We start from the raw sequence: 22654 nt of genomic DNA, 5'->3' as shown, positions 1-22654 counted from the left end.
GTGGAGTTTCAGCCTCTTGGAGTCTTGTGCAAATTTCTAAAATCAGTTGCAAACAAAGGCGAGATGAGGCATCGCGATGGAATTTCCCGACGAGGTGACTCGAGCATGCATGCATCCATCGTCACCCAAAACAGAGCTGAGGTAGTCACATTCATGTAGTTTACATGCTTACTTAGCTAGTTTGTTAATTAGTTAATGTTGTGTAATAATTAGCTGTAGCTGTTATTTATTCGGACCCCCCGAGGGGGGCAATGTTGTAATAAGTGTGCGTGTGTGTGATGTATGTCTTCCAATCCTACGTCTTTCTCCCTTTTATTTATCAGCTTATGATGGTTAGATTATGGCATGTTTCAATTAGCATACTTATGCTCGCATGTTTGCATTCATTCATCTATCTTGCATGCACCGGGCTCAGCGCATCATACTAACTGCATTGTATTTCAATTCCGAGTTGAATACTTGTTAGTTGTAGCATTTCATATGCCATCTTTAGAATAGCCGAGCCTATTGTAGTTGCATTCCTACATGTATTGCATTAGGCATTTCAGCATAGTTAGGATCATGCATGGATTTCTAACATAGCTTCTGTTTTGGCTTGGAGTACTCGGTAAGTGTTTATACTTTAGCATCCTTACATGTGTGTGAGTGACTGCCATGATAGCATGCTTACCATGAGGTTATGTGCTTATGTGATATACCTACCTGAATGCCTGTGGGTGAAGGTTGGATTATCTGAATTGGAATAATGCATTGACTGTGAGTTTTAAGCCCACTTGAGAGTGGCAAACCATCACGTTTTCTAAGCCCACCATCACGTTTTCTAAGCCCACCCGAGGGTGGCAAATCCACATCTTAGCCTACTTGTGGGTAGCACCATCAAACCATTTTCAAAATAAACAAACATGAGATGTGTTGTTCCAATTCAGGCGATCCAGTCTATACTTGTATGCTGTGCGCATCACGTAGTAAATCTAGGCTAATAACCGGAATAAGAATGCATAATGTTTTCAAAACTTGATATCATGGTTAGTAGAGGCCGATCTTTGATCGGGCGAGCGGGGGTGCTCACGAAGTGACCTTCTCCAATTGTACCAAAGTTCCCGAGCCGAGGCAACTTTGGTGATGACGAACACGTGGCCTTAGGCAAACGAGTCAGGGTTTCCTAAATGCCCCAAAATGAAATATTTAGATGGCGACTCTGTATCTGGCAAAGCAGTCCATGTTTGGCATTTCTTTCAAAAAAAATCTGTTTTCAAAAAAGATTTGCCGGATTTGGACTCTTTAATGATTCATCGGTTTTGCATTGCACTCTGCGAGATTAGATACAGGACCGTGACATTGAGTCTTGAACTGTGGAAAGCCCAAATGAACAGAACGGGGTTCCCTCCCCTCCCGGGACGTTCGGGGACGTCTACAATACATGGGACTTGGAGGGGTGATTTTAATGGGTCTCAAATGAGAATTAAATTTTAGAAGTAACATAATTGTCTAATCTAAAATGAAAATTTTGAAATTGTTTAACATGAAGTTCACTATATAAATTTTCAGTCATTTATCATGGATTAATCAATGAGTTATGAAAATTTAAAAACATAGTGTCTAACAGAGTTTTGCACATACAATGTTCCTTATTAACAGTGAAGTTCACTACATAAATTTTCAGTCATTTGTTATGGATTAATCAATGAGTTATGAAAATTTAAAAACATAGGGTCTCACAGATTTTTGCACACACAATGTTCCTTATAAACAGAAGATTCAACATATTTCATCAATAGTGTGTGCAAAAATCATATGAGTATGACTAGCAAATTTTTAATTATTTTTAATCATATGAGTATGACCAGTAGATTTTTAATTATTCACTACATATTTCATCTTCTTAATTATTTTTATTTGTCAAATATTTTCACACAGTAGATTTTTGCAGAGTTCAATGCAAAACCCTAAATTAAAAACAAAACCAACTAATGGGTCAAGGAGATGAATCATAAGCAGCATGAATCATAAGCAACAGAAAATTATCATAAGCATCATGAATCAAAGAGCAGCGACGACACCTTTCGGCATACACACTAGTAGCGGCAACACCTTTTGCACGCACAGCAGCAGCGGCAGCACCGGTCGGTACTAGTAGAAGCAATAGCAACCTCGTCGGCGACACCCTTTCGTACACACAACCTCGTTGACTAATGGGTTTCATCTCTCTCACTCTCTCTACTCTATTAATTTTTTTTTTATTTGAAATGAAATGTGTTGAGTTTTGTTTGTAACATGGATAACTTGTACAAAGAAATAGAGGTGGGTGTACAACGAAGTCGGGCCTTTTGAGCCTTATTTCGAGTTACAAAACGGAGCTGTTTAAATAATTTGAACATTTTTTGTCAGTGGTACTAGGGAGCCACGGTGACTATAGACTGTGAAATGAATGAGACGAGAGTGACAGTGAATTGGGAAAAGAGAAGAGTAGTGGTGGACAGAGAAAGGAAATAAAAAAGGGTGGCAGTGGATTGGAAAAGATGAGAGTTGGTGATGAAATGATAAGAGTGAAGGTGGTTATCAACAATAATGAAGGGAATAAAAAATTATTTAAATCAGGGACAGTAATAGCTCAGTGTAATTGTTTAAAAATATGTTTAAATCAATGATAAAATTTATAAATATTAATAATTAAATAGCGAATTACATCAATAATTCTTGTAGTTGACTTGTATTATTTTAATTTCTAATTTTTTAATTGTGATATATTTAATTTTAAATTTTGAATTTTGAATCTCGTTCTAAATAAGGACAATTAAAGACATCATTGATCCATTTTAAGGGCAAACTCATCAATTTAATAAAATATAAATTAGTTTGACAAAAATAAATGTCAAAAAATTATTTTTGAATTTTTAAAAAATATTTCTAGCCACCAAAGATAAAATTATATAAAAATGATAAATCTTTTACATTTTTTTTACCAAATGAATTTTTAGTATATATTTTGGATGATGATCATGTAATGGGTAATTATTCTTGTTGATGTTTTTGGATGATTATCATGTAATAGATGATTGTATTTGTTGTTAATAGATATTTTTAAATGATTATCATGTAATGGATGATTATTAAATTTTTAATGTGTATTCGATATGTTTAATATATGAAATATTTTTAGTTTTGAAATTTTTGATTTAATGGATTAGTTTAATAATGACATTAAAATTGTCGCCGTGTTTGACTTTTGAAAAAATAAAAACTAATTTAACGAAAAAAATGTCAAAAAAAAATTTAAAAAATTATTTCTACCCTCCCAAAAGATAAAATTATATAAAAATTTTTAATTTGTTTTCACCAATTTAATTTTTAAATTTCTTAGAAAAAATTTTGAAAATAGATTTTGAAAAGCAAGCCAAACAAAGCTTTATAACCAAGAAAGTTTCAGCATTATTCATTAAAAAAAAAAAAAACCATTAGATTTCAAATAACATACAAGTTAACTAACACAAAATAAGTTGTATAATGATTTTGCCCTTGCAAAAGGATCATTTATAACGGAAACATTTTTTATTGTCCTTATTTGAAACAAAATTCAAAATTTAAGATCAAATGTATCACAATTAAAAAATCAGGGACTAAAGTAACACAAGTCTCAAACTACATGAACTGTTAATGTAATGCATCCATAATTAAATTTTCTAATTTATTGTATTTTTGTTAAAATCTGACTTATGTGTAATTTTCCTGCTAAATTATCTCTTTTTCATTGATTATAATAACAAATACAAACAAATTATTAAAGAGAAAATTTGTGATAAATCTAATTTAGAAAGTGTCTCAAGCATTAGATTCGATAGATACTTTTTGTTGATAAGAGATTTATGTTTTGTAAAATAATTTGGTAAGAAATCTTGTAGGATATTTTATTTCTAATTTTACCCTAGACTTTTTTTATCTATTCAAATTTTTTCCTTTCTATTCAATTTTTTTACCTTATCTGTTTAATTTTTTAACATTTTAAATTCAAATTTCCCTTATCTGTTTAAATATTTGTCTAAATAAAATTCTATATGTCCAATTTTTTTGTCTATGTGTTCAATTTTCCACCCTTTTTGAACAAATCTATTATCTTATATATTGAAAATCAACTATAACAGATCTGTTTAAAACAAATATGTTCTATCTGTTCATAAAAAATTTCCCCCTATATGTTAAATCTCCCATCTCTCTCTCCTATCTGTTGCAATCTGCTTCTTCTCCATCACCCACTATCTGTTAAAATCATTCTACAAACAGAGATTCATCATCGTCACATCACAGATTCATCATCATCAACAACAACAAAATTAACATATGAACATTCATACTGAATATGAGAGGGAAAATGCCACTTTCAAAATCCATAAGAAAATGGAATTCCTCGCTTTAAAAATCAAATGGAATTCCACTAATTGTTTGGTTGTTTAGGGAAAATTGGGAGGAAAAGAAAGTTGTAATCCCAAATAAATCATTACTTGCATTTACTATCTGTTGCACCATAGATTCATATACACCATAGTTTTTTTTTTTTTTTTTTTGAAATCTGTTGCAATATGTTTCTCAACAACAAGAAGAATCAACAACAACAAAAATTACACACACACACACACACACATACAAAAAAAAAAAAAAAAAAAAGAAGAAGAAGAAAGAAAAGAAAAGAAAAGAACTAATCATCAATAACAAATCTGTTAGGTTTTTATTCTTGGCAACCCCGTTTGACAAAACTCCTTTCAGATGTATTTATTTTCACACTTTTATTTCAGTGAGGCTATGAGTTTATTAGATGCGAATCCAAACCCGAATCGAACCATGCAGAGAAGTTTGTGATGTTAATGCTTTCAAGATTGCCACTCCGCTGGTCAGCTCGCGGCCGAAGCAAAATGCAAAATTGCATTCAAAATTGCATGTCCGTCGTTGCTCGCTCGAGCCAAGGAATGCTCGCTCGAGCTAGGGTTCGCTCGAGCCACGGAATGCGCGCTCGAGCCAAGGATTGCGTCCATACAAAAACCTGAAAGAGTGTATTCCTCGCTCGAGCCAAGGATCCGTCGCTCGAGCCAAGGCACTAGTAGAAATCATGAAAAATACACTGCTCGCTCGAGCCAGAAAAGCTTCGCTCGAGCGAACCTCAGAATCCGGATTTTTCAAGCAGTTTGTTTTCTTCCCAATCTAGGATTACTTTTGGTTCTCTATAAATACTTAGTTTTCTCCCAAAGCTAAGTGATTGATTGAAGTCCTCCAGATCTTCTTTTTGGTTCTTAAAGTTTATATCTGGGGATATTTTGTTTGTTTTCTTTGATGTTTTTATTGAGTCTTCAACTCATGATTTAAAGAGAGTACATCAAAGGTTTGTTTGTTATACACAAAAGAGAGAGTTATTCTTCAGTTGTGGATTCTGAAGAATTCGAGCCTGAAGCTTTGGTGGAATCCGGAGTGGCTCATCAGAAAGACAATTCCGTGGTGAAGATGGGGTTGGAAGAGGCACATAGAGGTTGGTTCAATTAGGCGTTGTGGATTCGCTAGGTAATTGAGAGTATACCTGTGTAATTCTTTTAAATCTTCTTAGTGGATTGTTCTTGTGGCTGTTGCCCGTGGTTTTTTGATCACAGTTGGAGGTGTCCAATTGTGATTTTTTCCACGTTAAATCGTTGTGTCTCTTTGTCTTGATTGTTTGATTGTTTGATTGGGATTGTTATATTCTGCTTAAAATTGATACATAATCACAAATCAACATCTAGGGGATTTCTAGATTTTTCAAAATCCTTGGTCTTTACTCCACAATAACATGCATTTCTACAAAATTTTGCAAGCACAACCCCAACTCGTCTCTTGCATCTCAAACAATGAGAAATCTATGACACAAAATAAATTACACTATCTCAGTTGCTGAATATGCGTATTTGACTGTATTAATCAAACAAGCAATTGAAATTTCCAAATAAAAAAAATTGAAATCGGGGAAAAAAAAAAGAGCTCATAAATCACATCTTCAGAAAGAGTACCCGGACGCAATTGTCTGTCATGTGAACAGCATCGAGAGATGGAGATGGACGTAGTGATTGAAATTCTAGAAGCGCAGAACAAGAACTCAGGAGTCTGTGACTTTGTCAAATTCGAGCTACGAAGAATGGAGTGAATTGATGTATCAACGATCTCGATGACGAAGACATGGCTATTCCTTCATTTACTTTGTGTTCAGATCATTGTAAACCCATAAATCACAATTACAATCAGAATCAGAATCAGAATCACAATCACAATCACAATCACAATCAAAGTAAAGCCACAAATCATTATGTTATCCCAGTTAGGCAACCCAAGAGAGGGGGTGAATTGGGTTATTAAAAATTTCACAATATTAAATATAACACAATATTCAGAATTTGAATAAATAAAAACAAACAGAATAATAATTATCAATATAAAAGTAGAAGAGATAGAGAGAGAAAATCAAACACTGCGATTTATAGTGATTCGGCACGCCAGGCCTACGTCCACTCCCCAAGGAACCTCCTTGAGAATTTCTTTACTATCAATTGAATAAATACACCACCAAGCTTGTGGATTTGGCACAGGGCTTACTCTTATCTATTGAGCCTCACTCAACAATAAATGCCTTACCCTTACAAAATCTCTCACAAAAATAAGAAATAAGAATAAGTGGTAATTGAACCCACTTTTACAATAATTCTCTCACAAAGAGTAGATATGAAAGTGTAAGAACAAAAACTAGACTTAGATCTGAAAGTGAAAGAGCAGAATACTCAGAATTTTGGAGCTCACAGAAATATTTTCTCTTCAAGTTCTTGATTTTCTCTCCACATCCAACACCTCTATTTATACACAAAAATATACCCGTTGGACGCTCCTTGCTGACGTCATGACTTACATAAGCACGCTCCTGACGTCATCGCTTACATAAGCACGCTCCTGATGTCATCGCTTACATAAGCAGGCTCTTGATGTCATTGCTTACATAAGCACACTCCTTAAATTTAAATAGTCAGCAAATGATAAGAATTAAAAAGATAAAAATAAGATTGATTTTTTTCTTCTTGTTTTTTTCAAACATGGAGCCACCGTTTTTGTAGACAATTTAATACAAAGTTCACAACTTTCAAACAAACAAATAATTTTCTCCATCTAGTTTATAATATATATATATATATATATATATACATATATACATAACTCCATCTTTTTCTTCTTGTTTGATTATAATATAATATAATCAATGTAGTGTAAAAAATTTAATAGCGCACGTGATGTATTCTGCATATAATGTTATATAAGTTCTAATCAAAATTTTGCATACAGAAAAATCTCTATAAATAATATTTATGATGGATCTGAAAATATATGTCCTCTTTAAAATATTGTATATGTTGTAAAGATTTTATACTAAATATATTTTACCACTCCATATTAATTTTGTCAAAATAAGACAACTCATAAATATCAAATTTGTCAAAATAATACAACCAATCAATCATTTTTGTCAAAATAATATAATTAATCAATTTGTCAAAAGATGAATAGTAATTAACCCTATTTTTCAAAAAGTGAATAGTAAAGTTTTTGAAAATATTTAAAATAATCATTTTTGTCAAAATAATATAATTAATCGATTTGTCAAAAGATGAATAGTAATTAACCCTATTTTTCAAAAAGTGAATAGTAAAGTTTTTGAAAATATTTAAAATAATATTTAACATATATATTTTAAAAAGATAATATTATTTTATTTAAATAATATTTAACAAATATATATATTTTAAAAAGATAATAATTTGTGTCAAATAATATGTATATTAACTAATATATTTTAGACATCATCAAAATTAAATAATATGATTAACACATTACAATAAATTGTAGAGAGAGAGAATATGAAAACATACCTATTTTATGGATTAACAGAGATGGAGAAGAGATTGAATGGCTAGACTATGTGTGCGGCGCCGGAGCAGAGATGAGGACGGCTGTGAACCAAGAGAGAGACATCGATCGGAGCTTGCGGAGCGATTCTACCGTTGATGTCGCCGTTGACGCGATATCAACGCTGTACAAGCTGTGTACGGTGAAGGTGAACAAGGAGAGGACGGCGGTGGGGCTGGTAGCGGTGACGGCGAGATCGGAGAGGAGAAGAGAGTTTGTGTCAAATATATATTATTTCAGCAGCAATGTTAGGTATCATGAAAAACTTTTTATGAAAATAATCATAAAAGTTTTGTGACTTTTTAATTACACTTAGAATAAAACACTACACATTAATTAATTAAGGTAATTCAAGGATCATAAATCTTTCATAATCATTTTCATGAAAATTTTTTCATGATTCCTAACTTTTCTCTTATTTCAGTTCCGATTTAGAGCAGCAAATATCATGAAAAGCTTCATGAAATTTTTTTATCCCTTAATTAATGTGTAGTGTTTTATTATATATGTAATCTAACGACAGAGAATCTTTTATGATCATTTTCATGATATGTAACAGTATTGATCTCTCTAAAAACATCGCTAATGAGGTAGGAGTGTAAAGAAAAAAACAAAAAATAAAATAAAAGCCAAACTATCATATCAATAGTGAGATCTACATGATGCCACGTTATTAGTTATGTATTAGTGGTGTTAAATTAAGAGTTCGGATCGTCTGCAGGGATTTCCTGCGACGCCTCCTGCAACAGCCCAAAACGATGTCGTTTTGGACCTCTTTTTTTTTTTTGTGCTTTCTCTCTCATTTGCTGAGAGCCCTAGTCTTTAAAATAGAGAAGAGACGAACAAAGAGAGTCAGAGGCTTTCTTTGTGTTTTAGAGAAGTTGATTATCTTTCAATTTTCTTGTTTATCTTTGGAGCTTAGAAAACCCAAGAAATCAAACACATGAGAAATCAAACCCAAGATGAAATCAAACATAAAGGTATTTTTTATTATCTTTGCAGGTTTCTCCACTGTCGGATCCAAAGAGTAAATCTTGTCTCTTCACTCTCTTCATTACTGCTTCGTTGTTTTGTGGTGCTTACTTCATTGGGAGTGCATTCCTTTCAAAAAATTACAGAGTACATATCATTGCATCAATTGCTATGGTTTTATTCTTTCCCTGCCACTCTCTTCTTGGTTGTATAATTTCAATTTCAACACTTCAAACACTCAAAATTTCATAAACCCATCACACAAATCATCAAAAATTATATAAAATCCAAAAAAATCAGAAATATATACATATATATATACACACAAAATAGACAGAAGCAGAATATCTTCAAGTCGTCGTTCATCCTTCGTTAGTTGTCGCTTCATCGCCGTCGCCGTAGCCGTAGTATATGAGTTAGGTTCTCATCGTGACGTCGTCTCGTCGCCCTCAACCTCCTTCGCCTTCACCTCTACCTCTCTCTGTCAGTCTCTTCTCTGTTTTGAGGATAAGGATTTTCAGCAAATGAGAGAGAAAGCAAAAGAGGGGGGGGGGGGGAAAAGGTCCAAGGCGCCGTAGGAAATCACGGTAGACGATCTGAACTCGTTAAATTAGTGGTATGAAGCATTTTTCATATTATTTTAGTCATTTTACTTGAGTTTGTTAGTAATAGAAAATTCTAAAATGAGCTCTAATAAAGTGTCAAAAAATTATTAAAAAAATTTAAAATATCACATCATCACGTGAGATCTATTATTAAAGCTTTATTAGAACTCTTAAATTAAAGTTTCTAAATATTATTGCTTTAGATAAAATGTTTCAGCATTTGAATTTTTAATTTAGATTTTTAGACCTTCTTCATTAAAAGAGTAAATTGCAAACACATTTATTAAGGTTTACTTAAATTATAAATTATTTTGATTGGTTCTAAAAATTATATTACGTCCTTAAAGTTTTTAATTTTATAACAAATAAGTCATTTTATTAATAAATTATCAAGTTAATTAACAGTTTTTAATAATATTAAAATTTTATTTCAATTAATAATTCAGATGATTTTATTATTATATAAATAAACAGTTAAACATTTTACTTTTTTAATTAATTCTGTTAAATAAAAAATTCTGATAGTGAGATATTTATAATTTTTTAAACTATAAAAAATAATTTATATTTTAAATAAATCTCAAAAAATATATTTTAAATTTATCCATATTAAAATAGATATTTTAAAAAAGTAACTCGTGTAACTCATTGGAAATTCACCCCTACCCATTCAAATTGTTATTATTTTTCTATGGGCCACAAAACCTGTCTTGTCTGTGTTTTCAATTACCATTTGCTCATTGCTTTTCCCAAAGGCACCCGTGACCCGCCGGAAATTGGGCGGTTGTGCTGTTCTCCCGGCCCAGCAGATACTATTGTACTCTCATATGAGTTAATGTTGGGACTAGTTTTTGATAATTTAAATTATTTATTTTTAAAAAATATTTATAAAAATTTAAATTGATCAAAGATGATTAATCTTTTTATTGACTTGTATTTAATTTTATATTTTAAATTATATTTATTATTTATTTTTATAAATATAAATATGAGTTGATGAAAAATTAATAATGTGTGATTAATTTAAATTTTTATACATATATTTTATTTGATATATTTTAATAAATAAATAATTTAAATTATTAAAATAAACTTTGCCTCCGTTTGAGAAGTGGGTTGGCTTTTTGACTTTTTTGGCTATTTTAGCCTGGGCTAAAAAGTTTGGTTTGGGAAGAACTTTTTGGTTTTTTAACTTTTTTGACTTTTTTTGTGAGAGAAAAGTGTAATGATTATGGGTTGAATGTGATGTTTTGTTTGTTGTGACTAAAATAATCTATTTTATTTTTTGTGACTATTTTAACCCCAACCTTACTCGCCAAACAGACCCTTTAAAATTGACGCATATGAGGGTACAATGATAATGGTTGTGTGGAAAGCACAACAATCATTCCATTTCCGTGACTAGGCGCCTGTCCATATTAACAATAGACACGCGTTCAAATTTTGTAAAAAAAGCGGAAATATGAATTATTTTAGGTGTGACTTATTTTTTATCTCTCTCACTTATTACGAAAATAATTTATTTGGAATGTTGCCAAAAAAAAAAAAAAAAAAAAGGCCTAATTACATTCAGATTTGAGCTGTTTGTGAAAAAAAAAATACAAAAAAATAACATGAAAAAATAATATATGATCAGATTCAATTTAAATGTGGTCCTATTATACACAAATGAACTTGCATTATACATTATTTTTTATATATTTATTTTGTTCTACACTTTTATGTAGGTAACCCACATCAACTAAACAATCATTTCCTTTTAAATAATGCAATCACCGCCCAGATATATTGTAATCTATACTTTTGAGATGGCACTACTATCACTTACCCTATTATGGCTAATTGTTTTTTTATTTTTATTTTTATTTATTTTTTTATTTTTATAATTAGGTGTTGAAATCAATTTATGCATACTTGACTAATTTCAAGAGATCAATTCCATCACCCATAGGCCCCAAGTTTCGCCCACTAGAGGGAGCATACCTGCATATCCTAAGTTTTGCCTACTAATGTTTGAAATAATCTAAATAAATATATTTTTTAACTTTTTACAAAAAGATGTACAGAAAAATAGAAAGGTGATATGATCCAAATAAGATAAAAAGATAAAAAAGTTGATCAAACATAGGCCTATTTTGGCAATGAGGTTAAAAGCTAAAAAGTTGACGTTTTGATTTTTTTGAATTACATTGCCTCTATTCTTTTTTATATATTCAAAAAAATAAAAAATAAAAATAACTTTTAATCTACATCTTAAAATAGACCTTAATGGCCATTTTATCTTTATTCTGTCCTTTTCTCGAACTTATGGGACTTTCACTAAAAATATAATAATAAGTTGAAATTTATTTTGAATGAGTCATTCCATAAGGTCTTGTTTGTTTTTAGGAGTAGAACAGAGAAGATTTATAGTGAGGAGATTAATAGTGAGAGGATTGTTAGTGAAGGAATTAAATAAAATTATATTTGTTTTGATAATAGTTATTGGTGTAGGATTGTTAAATTATTTTTATATAAAATAATAAAACAAATAAAAAAATACAAAAAAAATTAAACATTAATGTTCAAAAAAAGATCTAATGTGTAAAAAATAAAAAAATAAAAATTTTCCCAAAAAAAAATAAAACAAATAAAATAATGATTTTTATTTAACAAAAAATATAAAAAATTAAACATTAATATTAAAAAAAAAATGTCCAACATGTAAAAAATAAAAAAATAAAAAAATATAGTCTGACGGACTATTTTTCTAATACCACTTCCACCTTTTTCATCACAATCTCCCTTCCAAGGCCTAACCTAATCCTCTCTTACATTTCGATGCCTTCCCCAAATTTGCAAATAAACATAACATTAAATGAGTCTTACCTCGCTCTTAATCTCATCCGTCCCTCTATAACCAAAACCAAAGGGGCCTAACTGAATTTAATCTCAGCCTTCCAATACATTATTTTGTGTACTTCTAGCATTGGTCATGTATATAAAAGAGTAGAGAGCCTCTTTAGCTGTCAATCCTCAGAGACAGCAGGTTGTCACTCTGTCAACACACACAGTTAGCTTTCCTCTTTGCTTCCAATTCCAGAGATGTCTGAGGGAAGAGGCAGTGCAATTGCAGTAACCCTTGTATGCCTAGTGCTAGTTAGTCAGTGGGTGGCTAGTGATGGTGCAACTTACACAGTTGGAGGGGCTGGTGGTTGGACCTTCAATTTGAGCAACTGGCCTAAAGGAAAGAGCTTTAAGGCAGGCGATGTTCTTGGTAAGACCCCAACCGCCGCCCCCCCCCCCCCCCACACACACACACACACACACACATATTAACAGTCGAGGTACACGCAATATGTGTACAAATTTCAAAAAAGATCATGCGATTGAGTTGATAAAAATTAAACTAAGGAAAATTGCTTATCAATTGATAAAAAGTTTAATGCACCCTCATTTAATTTGCTTTTTTTATTTTTTATTTTTTAAATTTATATATTCAATTGCATAATTTTTTTTTCTTCTGAATTTAATATGATATATATACACATACTCTCATATATTTTTTCTAAGTTCAATCACATATACTTTTACATTATCTTTGAATTTTTTTTTTGAGTTTTTAATTAATTAATTTTCATTTTTATCAAATCTCTTTAAGAATGAGGATATATTTAGTCAAGAATATTGAGTTCGGCTGAAATTATTTTTATGTTCAATTTGTTTTGTTTTTTTTTTTTTAAATTTATGTTTTCAATGGCACAACTTTTTTCTAAATTTGATATGATCTATCTATCTATAATATTATAAATATGACACTTAGATTGGTTCCTTGAAACTTTATCTCTCTTTTATGCCAAGTGTCTAGTTATTTATTTAAAAAAAAAATAAAAAGAAGCTACAAGGGAATGAGCCGAGACTTGAACTGAAGATCACAAATTGAATAAGAAAGACTCTTATCATTTGAGATTACAATCAATAGATGTCAAATATGTTATTTAATTTTATTTATTTAATTTGTACATGTATTGCATGTGTCAACTGCTAATATATTTATACACACACTCTCATATACTTTTGCATTATCTTTAAGTTTTTTCTTTTTTTGAGTCTTTAATTTATTTTTTTTCATTTTAATCAAATCTCTTTGAGTTAAGAATGAGAATGTATTTAGTTTAGAATATTGAGTTTGGCCAAAATTATTTTTATATTATTTTTTTTAAATTTATATATTCATTTTTTTTAATGCATCCTTATTCTTTTTTTGTGTGTGCAAATTTTTTTTGAAAAGTTTAAAATACTATTTTTTTGGAAATAGCTTGGAAATTGAAAAGCACTTTGCCTACATTTTAAAGAAAGATAGTAAGAAAAAAAATTTGAAAATATAATGAATAAAACAAATTATTCCCTTTTTTATTTTTCTTTTTCTGACTTCTTTATTAACTTGCAAAATATATATGAGTGTATATATATCCTATCAAATATTAAAATTCAAAAAAAATAAAATAAAATTTCAATACCTATTTCTTTCTCATTCTTTCTTTCTAAAATAAGTAAGTTTTCAGAATATATTTTCAACTTATTATTCTTAGCTAGCCAAGTATTAAGAGATTTTTTTTAATATTTATTATTATTTGTGTTTAAGAGCATTCTCATCCTTTTTTTGTGTGCGCAAATTTTTTTTAAAAAGTTTGGAATATTATTCTTTTAAAAACAGTTTAAAAATTGAAAAGCAGTTTACGTTTTAAAGAAAGATAGAATGAAAAAAAAATTGAAAACACAATGAATAGAAAAATTACTATGTTTGGTTTCACTTTTCAAAAAATACTTTTCAGAAAATTCTACTTTCTTATTTTTCGTATTTTTTTTGTTTTTACTAATTTTTTTAATAATTTAAGCAATTTTAAAAATTTTTAGACATATCTAACTTAGATGTATCTAAAAAGTAAAAAAATTGTGAATAAAATCTTTTAAAAATTCACTAAATACCCAAAATATAAAAAAATACGAGAATTCAGTACATTTTTTTATATTTTTATGTATTTATTAATTTTTTAAAATATTTTTTCACAAATTTTTTACTTTTTAGATACATCTAAGTAAGGTGCATCTAAAAAGTAAAAAAAAAAATTTAAAATTTTAAAAATATTCACTAAAAACAAAAAAATACGAAAATCAAAAAACTTATTTTCAAAAAATTTAATTCAAAAATCTCTAACCAAACGTTTTTGTTTTCTTTTTCTGACTTCTCTATTAACCTGTTAAATCAATGTGCAAAAAGAAACGATAAACTTTTCTTTTGAAGAATACAAAGTCATAAAAATTTTATTTCATATATTTAAAATGTATACAAAAAAATTTATATAAAAAGAATAAATTTATACTTAGAGTGATAATCTATATAATTTAAATTCAAGTTTGTATTGTAAAACCACATCTATCTATATTATAAATAAAGCATCTAAAATCTATGTGTACAAAATCTATAAACAAATAAAATAAAAATATACTCACAAATATAATATATATACAAAACCTGTACAGTTCTCTTTACTTTTTGTATGTTTTTCAATCAACATAATGAATAAAATGAAAATAGAGTTTTTTTTTTAATTTTATTTTTGCAATCAACATAATGAAGAAATAAAAACTACTAAAAAAATTAATTTTTACAAAACAACAATCAACAAAACAAAAGCCTTAGTCACTTACGGTCAAAGAGAAACAAAAGATAAATATTAATAATTACTTGAAAAATTATTTCTTTTGAACAATACAAAGTTGTAAAACAATCTGGAAAAAAAAAATTATGTATATAAGTAATAAGACAACATTTATAATAATATAAAAAATGTATAAATTTGTATGAAACAACTTGGAAAAAAAAAAAATATAAGAATACGAATTTCATAAATATAAATTCTGTATAATGACTCATCAAATAGCCAACTCTTGTATGGATTTGTATTTTGCTTTTGTACTTCCTCTATAAACTCATTAAAAACCTCCAAATTTTGGTCCCAAAAGACTTCTCTTTAAATCTCTAAACCTTATAATTTTTTTCCTTCTATTACATCTCTTTTTTCCTCAATTTCATGTTTTTCATCGATTCATTTGGGCATCTTCAACAGACTGAATCGCCTTCTCTGGAAACTCAAAAAGTTTTTTTTTAAAAAAAAAATCATGTAGCAAAATGATTGTAAAAGAGGAGGAAGGAAAAAAAAAAAAAAATTATACCCAAAGACAAATAAACAAAAGCTTTAGTTATTGAGAATATAAAAATTGAAAACTATTACATCACTTACCCTTAAAGAGAAATAAAAGATAATTTTTTATTAGTTTGTACTTTCTTTACCATAATTGAATAAAACACTTTTGTTTTCTTTAAAAGAAAAAATCATTGTAGAAAAAGAGAAAGAAAGTAAAAGAGTAAAAAAAATAAATAATAAAAGTACGTTATTATAGAGTATTATTTGGAGAATGTGATTTAGTGGGAATTTATTATTGAGTTTTTTTTTTAATTTTATTTTATTATTGTTATGTAAATGTCACATAGCAAAAGTTTCAAGAAATTAGAATAGGGGCTTAGTTAATACAATAGTATAGATCGATAATAATACAGATAGTTTAATCAAATTAGCAAGACACCAAACATGTTATCAAAACTTCTATAAAATATTCATATGGGTGTGAGACCCACACCTATGTAAATAGTTTAATAGAAATTTTGGTAATACATTTGTTTGGTTTGATTTACTTTTTAGAAAATTGAGTATTTTATTCTGTGTTTTTTGTTTTTAATGAATTTTTTAAAATTTTTTATTTTTTTTTAGATACACTTATAAAGTATAATATTTGTGAATTTTTTTTTAATTTTTTTTTACCGAATACAAAAAAAAATGAAAATTTAGTATATTTTCGTATTTTGTTGCATTAAATGAATTTTTAAATTTTTTTTTTTGTATAAATTTTATGCTTTTCAAATATACCAAGATTAAATGGATCTACAAAATAAAAAAATAAATTGATTAAAATATTTTTAAAAATAAAAAAATACGTTAAAATATTTTGAAAACTCCAAACGACACAGGATACCTAGTAGTACTCGTTTGGTTAATGCATCACAAAAAAAAAAAAAAAAAAAAACAAAACAAAACAAAAAAAACAAAAACAAAAACAAAAATTTTACTGTCAGTATGAGTTCTTGAATTCTTGATGTTAAGCTCAAAAACCAACATGATTAAAGGGTGTTTTAGAAAGATGGTTAAAAGTTGATTTTTTGAATTTTTTTAAAAAAATATGAAAGATAATGTGATAAAAAATGAATTAAAAGTTAGAAAGTGACTTTTAATCAACTTTTCAAAAAGAGGCATAAAGGATACAAACAAGGGTGGATGTAGGATCTTTTTTTTTGGGGGGGGGGGGGGGGGGGGGGGGAGGGGGTGGGCAATTAAGCAAACATTTTTTTTTTTCTCTATATATTAATGACACCATGATAATGATAAACCAAAAAGATTGTAATATATTGTTTAATAGAATATAAGTCATCTATTATCACTTCTTAGTCAAAATTCTTTGTGATTTATTTCTTAATGTAAACAACTAAACAATATGTAAAAAATAAAATAAAAATAAAAAACTTCTATTTTGTAGCAAAGAAAATGGCAAATGAATTTAGCAAAAACATGAAAAAAACATCAACTCTTTCTTTTTATTTATTAAAACGTCCTATCTTTTAATTTTCATGTAAACTAAACAAAATAATAGAAAGTCAAACCATTTAAATGACAGAATTTATTGAATGCCAGCTTATCAAATAAAATGAGTTACTGGTTACATAATTCAGATCCTAGAGTTTCTTACTTAAGTTTGGATGTGATTCTTTAGACACAGAAACATTTCCAAGGTTCAATTTGGATGAATGAATTTTAAATAAAGAGATTTCAAGTTAAATATTATAAAAATATAGAGGAATTGGTTATTATAGATAAATTCAGAAATGGAAAGGGGAGATAAATTAGAGTAAGAAGAGAATTACAAAAAATTGCTTTACCTTATTATTTCAAATTTATTAAAATCTATCATGGTAAAGTAATAAATTCAAACACCCAACTTTGTGACAAACCCTGAAAGACAGTGTGTGTTTGTGCTTTGTGGTGCAGTGTTCAACTATGATCCCACAGCCCACAATGTGGTTGCAGTGGACAGGGGAGGCTATGGCAGCTGCACAACTCCGGCAAGTGCAAAGGTCTATAAAACGGGGATGGACAGGATAAGTCTGGCTAAGGGACCGAATTACTTCATATGCAACTTTCCAGGGCACTGTCAGTCTGGGATGAAGATTGCTGTCAATGCTTCTTAATAATGTGATCATATATATGTTATGTGAATTTAGCAGACATATATAAAGCTATATCTACTACTACTACTATCTCTTCTCTGTAATGATAATGAAATAAAAAGAGTCCTAGCTAGCATGTTTAAACTAATACTGTAGGTTTGTTGCTTGCTGTTGTTGATGTTGCTGGTGTGTGTTTGATTAGGTGTTATATATTTGTAAGTTACTCATTTATATTCTACTATGAGTGTGCCTTGCCTTGGAGTCTTGTGAACAAAACATACTTCATTTTGGTGGAATTTGTAAAAATTCTCACTCCAAGAATTCCCAGATTTCAACCTTTGATCTGGCCCCCATTCTATCCACAAAAACATGTAAAAAACTGAAGGGTGGAATGGCGTTGTAGGAACTGGTCGAATTTGAACCAAAAAAAATCTCTTCCACTTTTCTACCAAATCTTTCTGTATTGTGGCACATCAATGAAGGGATCAAAGAGATTATGATAGAAAATGTTCACCAAGAAATGAACCCAATGATATTGAGCTGATTTAACATTCTAATTCTAAACTTGGAGTGGAAGAAAAAGGTACGTTGTTTTAAAGTGTGTGATTTAAAAAAAAAAAAATTATTACATATTTTATTGCCATTTTATTTTATTTTTATGTACTTTGTTAATTGGTTATATTGTGTTAAGAAATATGACAAAATCATTAAAATATCCTGTTCCCTCCATTATTAATTAAAATTGTAGAGTCGTCGTTCACTTTAGGGCAAATTATACCGGTAATTCCTGTATTTTGGTAATTGTGTTATTTTGATTCTTGTAATTTTAATTGGCTCAATTTTAACCATAAATTCATAATTTTGTCTCAATTTAATTCAATTAATTATAGTTGTTAGCATTTTCTAATGGAAAATAAACACGTAAGTAGCATATATTATGTTTTTAGGGATAAAATTTTAGACTTGCTCAATTTAGTGAGTTAACCCCAACCAATTTAGTAATAATTTTTTTTCAAAAACACTAAGGCCATGTTTATTTGGGTGGACATGAGCTTGGGATTGAACTAATAGTCAAATAAAATTATGAATCCGATGTTTGGTTAAACAATTGAAGTACAGACTAATAATCCATCCAGATATGATATCCCATATATGATGGACTATTCAATCCCACAGAGGGGGGTGAGATATAAATTGGAGGACTAAGCTAAAGTCTAGACTATTAGTCTCTCCTTATAATCCCAACTCAATCGAAATATAGGATATGATACACAATCAAAAGGATTCGTAGTTTGAGGACTATTAATCATGAGAATACTAATTAAATCTAATCCAGTCCGCCCAAATAAACATGGCATAACAGTATTATCAATTAAATTAAATTGACACAAAATATAAAATTAAGTGTCAAATTTGAGACATTTGAAAGTTTAGGAATCAAAACCACACATTAAATAAAATATAAGAACTATCATTATAATTTACCGGTCACTTTTATTTAATAGAGCAAAAATGTTAGAGGCCCCAAAAATTCTACCAAAAGTTTTACCAAATATCTCACATGGGTGTGGGACTCACATGGGACCCACATTGTGTGGGTCCCACACCCATGTGAGACATTTGATAAAAATTTTGATAGAATATTTGGGATCTCTAACATTACTTTTTATAGAGTTCTTAAATATGGATCATTATACTATTTTAACTAATAAAATAATATTTTATACACATCTTATCAAGTTGTGAAGAAAAGTTGAGCTATTTTGTTGTTGCCCAAGCTTGACCTTTTGGCTGTAATGCTCCAATTTAATTTTTAATGGTTTAAATAATAGAATTTGATACTTTTATGTTGATTTTGATAAATAATTAGAAGCATGTGCGTACCGGATTCCGCACTAGATGAAAGTGGATCGGGGCTCCGCACTCGGTTGGACTATCCAGGGACTGAGATTCCTGCCACAAGAAGTACCGTTAGAGCTGCCCGGCCGGGGTTGGCCGGATAACCCCTCCGGTGTGGGAATTAGTGATCGAAGAGAGAATGCGTATCGAGTTGAGCTTATAGTTGTACTTGGAATTATTCAGTTACCTTCAATGTGAAGTTCATGTTATACATATAGTGTTCCTTGCTTGCTTCTCAATGTGAGTTCATGGAGCTTGGATGCTGCCAGGTGTCCTTTTAGCATTGCTTATGGTGGGGGACCACTTGGTAGTTGCCATTGAATGCATATACTCATTGTAGTCATGTTGATAACAAACCACATTCCTTTGGTTCAACAACTTCCGTGATTCTAGGTGTAGGGGACCAGTTGAGGTAGCAACTTGCACGTGCACATGTTCACAATTTCCACGTTTCCTTGTGAGGTTTCCTCAACTCGATACCGATGTTCCTCAGCTCGGCATCATTATGCCTTATCTCGGCCTTTTACAGGATCAATCATGGAGATGGACTGGTCCATTCGGGTATCTTTGTATGGGCTCAGCCTATCATCTGTTTAGCGCATAGATTCAGTCTCGCAGCTCGGCCCAGCCCAGCACCACGGTTGGACTAGCCTTTCCACTGCAGGTTGGGCCCAAGTGCTTGAGGGCTTGGGTAGACTGTTGATTATGAAGTTGGGCTTAATTGGTCTGCCTATATGCTCATCCAGCCCGCTTGGATCTGGACTTCAGCGAATTGGGCCGGCCCAAGACTTGGACCCGACCCATTTCACATTTAGTCCCTTCAAAGCATATCACAATACAGATAATCAATGAGTTGTAATTTGTGTGGCTAACCCTTAGCCGTTTTGGGTTTTAAGGGCTTGCAGAGAGAGAAAGAGTGTAATTTCAACTCTCCCAATGTAATAATCTAATAACTAATTACTAACTTTTGTCGATTAAAAAAAATAAAAATCACAATACTAATATGGGAAATAATGGCAACCTTCTTTTTTCGGCTTTTTGATTAATTATTAGAGAGGTGAAACCCAGCTTGGTTCTATTTTTGAACAAAATCAATTGTTTTGTTAATGGGTAAATCATGTGGCAGAAATGTGCACACAATTAGATGAGTTTTTTTATTTGTTTATTTTTTAAAGTGAAACTTTCTTTGCGTTTATTTATTAATATAACAGTGGAAAATATAGGAAAAGTAAGGCCAAGTTTGGGATGTTCCAAAAAAGTCAAAAAGTTACTCAAAAAGTTAAAAAGTTAACACTATTCACCAAAAGTCAACAATTACGGTTGCACAACTCCCAATTCAAATTTTTCTCTACAAATCAATTTTTACAATTTTTTATTACACATTTTTCAATAAAAAGTCAAAAAGTTAACCCAAACATCCATATTTTCAACCTCAATATTTTAGTCCAAAAAGACAAAAAGTGCACTTATTTAGTCTTCCCAAACTTAGCCTAAATTTAATTGACAATCCACTTCCAGTATCTTGTCTTTCAGTTTTTCTGCATATATATATATATATATATATGAAAATTATTTTTCTGATAAAAGTAGCCAATTCTTATCTCAGATCTTAATTTTCTTATGATTTTGTCACCCAAAAAAAAAGAAAAAAAAAAGATTTCACCAAATGCATAGGTGAAAATAAAATTTCATTTCACTTTTCTTTATTTACTTCAATTTTTTTTTAATCAATCAGTTTTTAATATATTTCTCACTCCAATCAAACGGACAATACAAGTTCGGAAATGCTATTCAAAATCTTATTTTTTACTGTATTCTTGGAGGAACCGTTTGTTGAAGAAAATGACATATAAACAGCAATCACTTCTTTTTTTCTTTTAAATGGTTTTAGATATTTTGTGTTCTTTTACACTTCAATAATAAATAATCCATGTAGTCAACATTGGGATGTCATTTTCTACTAAAACCATATCACATGGTCACCTTATTCTATTTTCAATCTTGAAATCAATAGAAAACTAATCTCTAAGGGAAACTTTGAATGGCTAGCACAATAGCCTTTTCCACAATTGTTTGCTGGAAAAAAAAAAAAAAAAAATTGTAAATTCAAGTGGTCCATGAATTGAGATGGAAACTAACCTTTCAATGCAGAAAATCATTCAGACAGTTATTGGTAAAAATTCATAAAGCATTTTAAAGAAAAAAAAAATTGATTGGAAAAGAAATAAGTGCAAAAAAATCTTCGAAGTTCAAGTCAATTGTCTTGAATAATTCGGAAAATACAAGATAAAAGTTGGAATTATTCATAGTACTAAGCAAACACGGCTCCAATTTACTTTTTGGATTGAAGAGTCTAGTTTACATTATTGTAGACCCACTACGTACCTGTTTTGATGATTCAAATTGTTTAATTTATAGAGTCCACCAAGTAGATAATCTATTTAAAAAATTAATTTAATTAGATATTGACATTTACCTAATAAAAATTGAGAACATGATGAACTTTGTGTGGACATGATGAACTTTGAAGTGAATGAGTCTATATCATGAGATCGAGTTTATGGTTCTTACCAAAATTGGCACTTTTGATTGATTCATCTAGGTAATGAAAAAGGGAAAAGGGGGGCATGCTGTGATTAATGTCATATTAAGCATGTTGTGAGGTCCAATGGAGATGTGTTCCGACTTTATTTTGATAATCCGAACTGGTTATATTATAGAGTTTGTCGAACATATTTTTCATAAAAAAAAATTAAGTCCTAATTGTTCATGATCAAGTCCTAATTGTTTTAAAAAAGATTAACAAAATTATACTAACTGTTTATTTTATTTTATTTTTTTTAAAATGTATATGATCTTGTTTTGAGGTTACAGATATACAATTAATTTAAATTTTTGT

General features: G+C 29.7%; 1 protein-coding gene and 1 long non-coding RNA gene across 2 annotated transcripts; one reads left to right on the top strand and one right to left on the bottom strand.

Moving 5' to 3' along the window:
* Positions 1-5771: 5771 nt before the first annotated feature.
* On the bottom strand, positions 5772-8182 carry LOC145822882 (uncharacterized). The gene is made up of 2 exons (XR_014364721.1): positions 7923-8182; positions 5772-6208 (listed from the first exon to the last, which is right to left on the bottom strand). It is a non-coding gene; the product is annotated as an uncharacterized LOC145822882 (long non-coding RNA).
* Positions 8183-12528: 4346 nt separating this feature from the next.
* Positions 12529-18094, top strand: LOC114318483 (basic blue protein). The gene is made up of 2 exons (XM_028265380.2): positions 12529-12792; positions 17678-18094. Exons 1-2 carry the CDS (start codon positions 12621-12623, stop codon positions 17875-17877), a joined length of 372 nt encoding a protein of 123 aa, XP_028121181.2. The 5' UTR covers positions 12529-12620; the 3' UTR covers positions 17878-18094.
* Positions 18095-22654: the final 4560 nt, after the last annotated feature.

Source organism: Camellia sinensis, chromosome 3 (genome assembly GCF_055761805.1).
Source record: "Camellia sinensis isolate YWXY chromosome 3, ASM5576180v1, whole genome shotgun sequence".
Classification (NCBI taxonomy): domain Eukaryota; kingdom Viridiplantae; phylum Streptophyta; class Magnoliopsida; order Ericales; family Theaceae; genus Camellia; species Camellia sinensis.
The sequence above is the reverse complement of the archived record's forward strand: the minus strand, read 5'-3'. Positions and strand labels throughout refer to the sequence as shown.